Source organism: Quercus suber, unplaced genomic scaffold, assembly GCF_002906115.3.
Source record: "Quercus suber isolate HL8 unplaced genomic scaffold, Cork oak 2.0 scaffold_673, whole genome shotgun sequence".
NCBI lineage: Eukaryota > Viridiplantae > Streptophyta > Magnoliopsida > Fagales > Fagaceae > Quercus > Quercus suber.
In genome coordinates this window covers 199457-209816 of record NW_027070114.1, presented here as the reverse complement: position 1 = coordinate 209816, position 10360 = coordinate 199457, and the positions used below count along the sequence as shown (strand labels likewise).

Sequence of the window (10360 nt, the reverse complement as noted above, 5' to 3'; positions counted from 1 at the left end):
ATTTCTCCCAAGATGGGTTTTTTGTAATGCCCACAACTTTCCTGAGCACTAAGTCACTAGGTGTTAAATGCCTTAGCTTTACATTGACATCATAACCTTGTCTGAGCTTTTGTTGATAATATGCCAATTGAACCATTGCATTTTCCCTCATTTCCTCAATCAGATCCAAACTCTTCTCTAGCTGTTTATTATTGCTAGTCGGACTGAAAGAACTAGTTCTCAACGTTGGGAACCCAGTCTCCAGAAGGATGACAGCTTCAGCCCCATAAGTCATTGAAAATGGGGTCTCCCCAGTAGACCTACAAGGTGTAGTTCTGTATGTCCAGAGTACATGAGCTAGTTCTTCCACCTATTTACCCTTCGCATCATCTAACCTCTTCTTTAATCCATTTACTATGACCTTGTTAACAACTTCTACTTACCCATTCCCCTAGGGATAAGTAAGGGTGGAGTATTTGTTCGTGATTCCCAATTCGCAACAATAATTCCTGAATGCTTTGCTATCAAACTGAAGGCCGTTGTCCGAGATGAGGGTATGAGGAATCCCAAAACAAGTGATAATATTTTTCCAAATGAATTTCTTTGCATCTACGTCTCTAATGTTAGCTAGAGGTTCAGCTTCAACCCATTTAGTAAAATAATCTGTGCCGACTAGAAGATAATTCTTGTTTCTTGCTACTTTAGGGAATGAACCCATGATGTCTAAGCCTCATTGAGCAAATGGTCATGGGCTAGATAATGGATTAAGGATTCCGCCTGGTTGATGTATGTTTGGTGCAAACCGTTGACATTGATCGCACTTTCTAACATATTCATGGGCTTTCTTTTGCATATTTGGCCACCAATAGCCTTGGGTAATGGCTCTATGTGCCAAGGATCTACCTCTAGTATGGCTTCTAAAGATTCCTTCATGTAACTCCTTGAGGAGTGACTCAGCTGCTTCAGGATCTATGTACAACAAATACGGCCTTGAATAAGAGCATTTGTACAATTTCTGGTCTTCAGATACCTAGAATCTAGTAGCCTTCCTTCGAACTTTGTCAGCTTCTAGCCTTACTTCAAGCAAAGTATCCTCCTTCAGGAATTGAATTATAGGGTCTATCCAACTTGGCTTAGCTCTGATTTGATGAACTCGGACTGCCTCTTTTCTTATTTTTGTAGGTTTATACAAGTCTTTAACGAAGATAACCCGAGGCAGATTCTATGCCGAAGAGGTTGCAAGCGTGGCCAGAGAATCAGCATGTGCATTACCATTTTTGGGGATGTGTAGCAAATTAAAAGATTCAAACTCTTGCATTCTTTCATCTTTCACCTCAAATTCCCCTTGTACTTGGCCGACGACTAGCCTCGAGTCCGAGAATATTTCTACTGATTTTCCTCCCATTCTTTGAACCATTGTCATTCCCATTAGTAGAGCTTCATACTCATCCTCATTATTTGTGGCCATGAAGCCTAGTCTTAGTGACTTTTCAATAACAATTTTCTCTAGGGATATTACACTAGCCTCACTCCAGATCCTTTTTGGTTTTCTGCACCGTCTACATATACCTCCTAGAATGAGGGACCTTTCTGAGAGATTACGTCAATTGATTTTTCATTCATGTTTTGTGCTGGTGTCAATTCTTCTAACGAGGGCTCAGTGAACTCAGCTACTAAATTTGCAAGGACCTGTCCCTTTGTGGAGGTACGGGGCATATACTTGATGTCAAAAGCCCCTAGGATAGTGCCCTATTTAGCTATTCTCCCTATATAGTCAACACTTGTGAGTATGGTTTTAAGCGGAGTTGGGTAAGAATAACAACTGTATGTGCTTGGAAATAATGTGACAACTTCCGTGTACCAAGCACTTCTGCCAAGATGGCCTTCTCCAATGGTAGATAACGAATCTCGGCCTCATGCAACAACTTACTCATATAATAAACTGGCATTTGCACACCTCGATCCACTCGTATCAACACTAAACTTACAGCATAAGGAGCCACAGCAATGTAGGCAAACAAGACTTCATCTGGCTCAGGACTAGACATGATTGATGGTGAGCTAAATAGTCTTTAAGTTGTTGGAAAGCTAAAGTGCATTCTTCAGTCCATTCGAATCCTTTCCACTTATTAATCAGTAAGAAGAAAGGTTTACACCTATCTACTGATCGAGAGATAAATCGGTTTAAAGCGGTAGCTATTCTAATTAATTTTTGGACTTCTTTGGGATTCCGAGGAGCTTGAAAATTGTTGATGGCCTTTATCTAATCGGGTTTGACTTCAATTTTCCTGTGAGTTACCATGTAACCTAAGAATTTGCTTGATCCTACACCAAACAAGCATTTGAAAGCATTTAAACGTAGCTTGTATCTTCTTAGAACTTCAAAAATGTTTCCAAGATCCTTCACATGATCAGAAACGATCTTGTTTTTCACCACCATGTCATTTATGTAAATCTCAATGCTTTTACCCAATTGTGGTTCAAACATCTTTGTCATCATTCTTTGGTAGGTAGATCTCGCGTTTTTCAGACCAAAATGCATCACTTTGTAGTGGTAGTTTCCAATATAGGTGACAAATGCGGTCTTCTCTTGATCATCCTGGACTAAAGGTATTTGGTGATAATCTTGAAAAGCATCCAAGAAACTCATCCGAGGATGGCCAACAGTGGCATCTACAAGCTGGTCTATTTTAGGCATAGGAAATAGGTCCTTAGGGCAAACCTTATTTAAGTCAGTGAAATCTACGCACACTCACCATTTCCTATTCTTCTTTTTCACCACCACAGTATTTGCTAGCCACTCAGGATAAAAAACTTCTTTAATAGCCCCAGCTTATTTAAGGTTTATTACTTCCTCTCGCACTGCATCAGTATGCGCCTTGAATGGGCGTCGAGGAGGCTGTTTCTTAGGGGTGATCAATGGATTGACCTTCAAATGATGACATATAAATTCTGGATCCACCCTTGGGGTTTCGTAAGCATTCCAGGCAAATACATTAATGTTTCTTTTAAGGAACTCTATCAGCTCTTCCTTCTCCTGAAGAGGTAACTAAGATCCAACTTGAAAGAACTTCTCTGGATTGTCTCCGATAGCAACTTCTATCAAATCTTCACATATCACACTTTCGGCTGAATCATCGATGGGTAATGCCTGAAATTTTAATTGCTATAATTCCTTTCCTGCATTGGCCGAGGACTTAGCTTCGGGCTTATGCTGAATGGCAGCCACTAAGCATTGTCTAGCCATAGATTGATCTCCCAAGATTTCCTTAACTTGGCCTTTAGATGAATACTTAACTTTCTGATGCAGAGTAGAGGAAACAGCCCCTACTGTATGAAGCCAAGGTCTAGCCACAATTGTAGTATAGGGTGAATACGCATATACGACAATGAAATCTACCTCTACTATCTTTGGACCAGTCTGCACAAGTAGTCGTATTTGGCCCTTCAAAATAACAACTCTTCCTTCGAAACTCACCAGGGGAGAACTATAGGGCGTTAAGTCCTCGGGTTTTAAGTTCAACCCCTTGTAGAGATCTGGGTACATTATCTCGGCTACGCTGCCCTGGTCTACCATTACCCTCTTCACATTATATTCCCCAATTCTGAGGGTGATTACCAAAGCGTCGACATGGGGTTGAATGGTTTTGATCTTGTCTTTATCCAAGAATCCTAGAACTGGTGGAATACCCGTTTTAGTTCTTTTCGGATCTTGATTAACATCTCCTGTAGGTAAACGGGCTACCGACATTACCCTGGATGGGTAGGATCCTGTTCTCCTAAGTGCAGCGAAAATGACATTGATAGTTCCCAAAGGGGGTCTTAAAGAAACATCTCCTCGAGATTCTGAGCTTACTTGACTCCCTTGACCACTGGAATAATGCAGGAGTTGTTTTAATTTACCTTCTCAAACAAGCTGTTCCAAATGATCCTAGAGACTCCTACAATCTTCTGTTGTGTGCCCATGATCCTGATGATACTAGCAGTAGAGGTTATGATTACATCTTTCAGGATTTTCCACCATCTTATTCGATCGTTTGAAGAATGATTCATTTTTAATCTTCTCCAAAACTTCATGTACTAGCTCTCGGAATACTGCATTGACTACTTGAGGATCCGTTGACCCTGACTATCCGACGAAATCTCTCTGTGGTTTATTATTACTGTAACGATCTGACCTGAAATCCCTCATCTCCTGAGGGATAACCTTATCCTTCCATTTTCCTTTTTGTTGATCCTCTTCAACTCTTTTGTACTTATCAATCCTGTCCATCAGTTGACGCACATTAGTGACAAGTTTTCCAGTCAGAGACTTCCTTAAACCATGGTCAGCGGGAAGGCCAAGCTTATATGTATTAAGGGACACTTCATCAAAATCATCTTCCATTTCATTAAAAATCTCCCAATACCTATCTGAATACGTTTTCAGGGTTTCACCCTCTTGCATGTTCAAGGATAGCAATGAAGCTAAGGGATGAGCGACTCTTCGGCAAGTGACAAAACGGGAACCAAATGCTTGAGTGAGCTCTTTGAAGGAACTAATGGAATCTGCTTTCAGGCTGTCAAATCATCTCATCGTAACTGGTCCCAAACTAGAGGGAAAAACTTTGCACATCAAAGCTTTATCCCTGGAATGGATAGCCATTTTTTGGTTGAAATGGCTCACATGTTCCATAGGGTCTATTCTACCATTATAGATAGTGAATGTTGGTTGATAAAAACGACGAGGGAGTCTTGCCTCTTCAATTCTACGCGTAAAAGGCAACCTAGAGATGTGGTTCAGGGCTTTGCTCATAGCGTCGTTCCCTACGCCTCTATGTGATGGGCTTCGAGGTTGTAGTTTACGATAATATTCTTCTTCATAGGAAAAAGATTCACTAAATGGTGTTCAAGACCTCCGTTTATAAGTAACATCTTGTTCGTCATCAGAATTATCATCAAAGTTGTCTGCTTCCTCTTTGCGTGGCGCAACTCCCATTTTAATTGATCAATCTCTAGTTGCAAGTTTTTGTTATTCTCTGCATGGGGTATATGACTTCCACCTTGTGGTTGATTTCGGTCAGTGTGTGTGGTGTGTATGCTACCTTCACGATCACTTCTCTGCTCCAGGTTGAGAAAAGGATCAACGTGTTGGGAGGCACTAGATTCTGCTGGTTGTTGATCTGGTTTAGCCATCGTCAACCGTTGCTTTCACTCTTACTCAAGCTCTTCCCACAGACGGCACCAATTATAGGGTCAGGATTTGTAGTCCAAGCTCAAAAGATATGGGATGTGAGCCCAATAATCCCAATACAATGAATTTGTAGAGAGTGGGTGAAAGAACTGGGCTGTTCGCGAATTCAACAACAATTACTCAAGATTTCTAAAAAATAAACAAGTACAAAGATACTTGAAATTTGAATAAACTGATGTCCGAGGAGATAAATTATTGTTCGAAAAGTTAGTACAATTCTTAGAACTACGGTAAGCTTTCTTTCCTCCTCTCTTTCTTGATTTTTCGATCTCTCCCTCATGAGAGGTTCTTTTCATTTATATAGTTTTCTTTCGATCTGTCTTGATCGTACACCTGTTCTTCATCTAAGCATTCACTTGAGTATACGTCCCATCAGGTATCTTCTTTGGTTCTCCATGAGTGGTGATAGCTGAGGCTGCACTGTTCAGAGGTTTTCTCCATATAAATGCGGCCAAAAAAGTTGCTGCAGTGCATTGAATGTGGTGGTAGCAGCTTTTCCCTAGATATTTTTCCATTCTTATCATCTTTATACGTGTATGAAGTTCATCCTTATCATTAGAACTTCCTGAAAGATTGCCCAAACCGCCCAGTTATTTGCTTGACCAGTATTCCTCATATCTGAAGAGGAGAAGCTCCTCGGACTATATTTCTTTATCATTTCCTCATGTGATTTTCCACTCCGGGGTCTTTCCCAATCATTTACTCCTTCTCAAACGTACCCACATCCTTATATAGGGCCTAAGGCCCAATATATGTATTTGGGCTTTTATCCCCACAGTTATCATCGTCAAATAGAACTCATAACTACAATATTTTTTTGTACCATTTTTTAAGAAAAATGAAATTAAAGATTTTTTTTTTATTATTGAATAGGTTGAACAAGCTACAAATTTGAATGATTAGCAATTTTAATCTTTTTGTTTTATAATAATCTTTTTGTTGAATAATTTGTTTACTTGTTGTTTGGTCTTGTCTTGTTTTTGTTAGGTTTATATTTGTTGTTATTTGGGATAATATTTATTATTGTTTTTTTAAGTCTTTTTTTTTTTCAAGGGGATTAAGGATTATGTTTGAGGTACATAATTAATTTTGGAGTAATGCTAGACTCACAATATTTTTACAATAAATTTTGTGCAAAAAATTGTTATTGGTAGATTATTAAAAAAAAAAAAAAACCTAATATCAGTATTGGGTCCAAATTAGAATCAATAACAACTTACCACATTAGATTTGTTATGAAATTATTGTGAACGTAGTATTACTCTTATTTTTGTTAAACTCAAATTTTTGTAATTCTCAATTCAAGGTGTTCAAGATTTTTATTAGGGTGGTCACGATAGGATAATTTAGCACATAATTTTTTTTGGCAAGTGTATATATACATTGTTTTGCAAGTTAGGACCACCTTGGCTTGCATGTGGAGCTGTCATTGGTAAGGTAGAGTTCTAGTTAGTTCAACTAGTAAAGTCTCTTGTTCTCAAATAACAGATCTGAATTTCAATCCTTATCTACACCAAAAACCAATTTGTATTTTGGTCTGATGATAAAAAATAATTATTAGCAGTGGACACTGTAAGTTGAAACTCTCTTTCTCTCAAAAAAAAAAAACTTATGTAAGGCATTTATATATATATATATATATATCGAATAGAATTTCAGCTTATAACATCTGTTTCATGATAATAACTTTTTACCATCAAGTCAAAACACTAATCATTTTTTGGTGTCAACGAGGTTCAAACTCCAAATATCTTATTCAATAACAAAAAATTTTATTAGTTAAATTAATAGACGTTAATCTTGGCATATTGGCAATTATTTGTCAACATAAAAATCCTCTAGACTGACATAGAGAGTTTGCATGCAAATTGTGAAACAATAGCAAGATCGCCCCCACCCCGCGGGCCCCTTTTCTTTTTCTTTTTGTATTAAATATTATATGCAAGTAGTTTTCCGGATATATTTTTTTCTGGTACACGAACTTTCTCTGCATGGTACAAAGTTCAACTTGAATAAAACCTTTAACATGCATATAGAATCACAGACACGTGTATAATACATTAATAATTTAATAATTGAAAATATTAATGTGGTAACAATTTTTTTTTTTTTTTTTTTGAGAAATGTGGTAACAAATTTGATTGATGTTATTTCAACAACAAATCACTTCCATCATATTGGAAGAAATTATTTATCATAAATTATGATTTTACATCGTTTATTATTACTCGTGTGGGTGGTACATGCAAGTCATGTTCTACTTCTTGAGTAAGAAAATTAAGATACATAGAAAGGTATGAGCAATACTTAGGTGCTATTCATCAAATTCTTTTTTTAAGATTCTACCATATGGATTTTTTCTCATAGGATGAAAATGTATTTTTTAATTAAGTAGTCACATGGCTAAATTACTGTATCTAAGTTTTGTCCTAAAATTATATACATAAAAAATGTATGTCATATAAAGTTAATCTCATTTGTATTTGAATTTTGATACCTATTAGCCAAAGACAATATCCACTCATTAAAATTTTTTAAAATGATAACGAATATCATCATTTTCTAATAATAAGCAACTGAGTTTTACTAAAACCTTATCACAAAATTTAAATTTTCACAATGAATAATGTTATATGCTACAATTGAAACTCTTCATCAAATATCTTCAACCATACACAATGAAAATTTTGTCATTTATACTTCCTTCTTTATCATTTTACATGAGTCTAGGTGCAATCTTTAACTTAATTAGTTTTTATGAACACCCATTTTAGGCAAGGGAAAAAAAAAAAAAAAGATAACAAAAGGCATATATTATCAATTTTTTTGTTAGATAAATTATAAGTTTCGAAGATTTAAATCTAGAAAATCAATGTTCTTTAGGTAACAAATAAAACACTTTATATTACCATTCAAACTTTCTAACCATTACTATCATTTATAACTCAAAATACATGAAGAAAATTTTTGAGATGTTAAAATTTAGAGAGAGTATTTTAGCCACTACATAATGGAATATTTTAAAAATCATAAGCTTTTATTGAGGTTTAATTGAGAAAATAATAATATGACATATTTGCTCTTTTCCAAAATATGAAAGGGGAAATTGCTCGATTTTAAAATTTAAAGAGGAATTGTGAATTACCCCAAACACAAAGTGTAGGGTGTTCAAGGACCGAGAAGAATAAGCGGCAGGGTGTACTAAATTATTTATAAAAGCACATCTGACCCGAGGAGTTGGTCTACCCGAGAAGAGGATGGGGAAAAGACTTAGCATCTTATGAATGCCCAACTGGGAGGAATGAAGCTGTAGGAGAGGATCAGTGCGGTGGGAGAAATCTTCTTGAAAGGGTATACCTTCCACCACCACATTGAATGCTTTGTAACAACCTTATCAGTTGCATTAATGAGGAAATGACCACTGAACAGTGTTTTCACGGCTAGCAACCCCTTCTACCATATTCAGCAAAACCCTGATGGGACAAGTATCTAGGGAAGAGTTATGGGGCGTACAAGTGGAGGATTAGGATGTCAAGAAGGAGGATATATAAGAGGAATGAAGCTCTACATTGTTGGGGGGGGGGGGATTTTGAAAAAGAGACAGAGAGATAAAAAAGTGAACAGTGTATAGCTTGATAAAAACCAAAGTAAGACATTTATAAGAACTCTTTTGTAGAAGTGCCCGAGGAGAACTTTTTTTTACCAACAATTATTTGGTTTGTCCTTCCTTATCTAAGAACCACTTCATTGGCCTTTGGCTTAGCTTGCAACTATACCATAATTGTCTTCCTACCTCTATACAAAACAATTCTATTGTTTGGGTTTGAGTTGAAGTGCAAGGCACTACTACTTTAAGTGGGCTTGGGCTGCCAAATCCAATCCTTACATAAACGATGAAAAATATTTTAATCCTAATTTTTTGTTTTTGTTTTTGTTTGTGTGTGTAAAACTAAGTATTTTTACTTAAAATGATGCATAAAGAAAAAAAAAATACAAAAATTCAATCCAAGAAAGCTATATGTGAAATAGTGAATTCTAGCTTAACAAAAATTGACTAATAAAGAAAAAAAATTCTAGAAACACAAAGAATGACACAACATTTTCATAATAACTTTACAACTTGTTATATTGTACTTTGACTTGTAAAAAATTGACACTTTAGCAATTGTGAAAATATTGTGATGATGACAAATGTCTTAATATTTTCACAAGAGAAATGCTATATTCACAACATTTTTACTACAAATTATAAGTAGTAGGTTGTTATGGGTTATTATTGGTGGACAAAAATTATTTCATTAGTAAGTTTAAATTAGAATAACAATTTACCACCTAAGATTTGTTATAAAAATGTTGAGAATGTAGCATTTTTTTTTCTTTAGAATATCTTTATTTTTAATTGTGGTTCGTTCCAGGAAGATATTTTATTATTTTAAAGGAATTATCACCTCAACAATTGTAAAAATATTGTGACAATTTATTGTGTTAATATTTTATTATTTATTATATAAGCAAGTTCAATGGAGGCAATAGTTACAAACCAAAGTACTATGTAGCAAGTACCGTTTAGGGAAAAAAAGAAGAAGAAGAATTGAGCAAACCAAATTATCGTAGCGATAGTATTGTAGTACTAACTGATTGGCTCTTTTATATATAGAAGAAATACCTTTATTTTTAGTTGTAGTTGGTTCCAGTATGATATTTTATTTTTTTATAAAAATTAACACCTCAACAATTGTGACAATTTGTTGTGTTAATATTTAATTATTATTATATAAGCAAGCTCAATGGAGGCTATTAGGACATATGTGTTTCACTTGTTAGGAACATATGTCACTATTTTATGTAATTAGATAATCCTTTGACAAGACGTACTTTACTTGTAATTGGGTAGATTTAAGTGTTTTTAATACTTCAAGAAATTGTGTTTCAAGATCAAGTGTTGAAGTCATCAAGCCTGTCCAAGAAACAAGCTGAGAAGTGCAAGTTCATTAAAACTCGATAGCTAGCATGTGTCGAAGTTTAAGAATTTGTTTAGCCCGTGTGCTCGACACTTGCTCTATAGCTACTCGACAGCTTCTATCTGTCGAGGTTTAAGAATTTCAGAATTTTGATATGATTTTCTTGGGTTCTGTGAATATGTTTTTG

The 10360-nt window shown here is 35.7% G+C and overlaps 1 protein-coding gene across 1 annotated transcript; it reads right to left on the bottom strand.

Annotated features, from left to right (window-relative positions):
• Positions 1–1201: 1201 nt before the first annotated feature.
• Positions 1202–2027, bottom strand: LOC136064361 (uncharacterized). The gene is made up of 2 exons (XM_065766010.1): positions 1841–2027; positions 1202–1569 (listed from the first exon to the last, which is right to left on the bottom strand). Exons 1-2 carry the CDS (start codon positions 2025–2027, stop codon positions 1202–1204), a joined length of 555 nt encoding a protein of 184 aa, XP_065622082.1.
• Positions 2028–10360: the final 8333 nt, after the last annotated feature.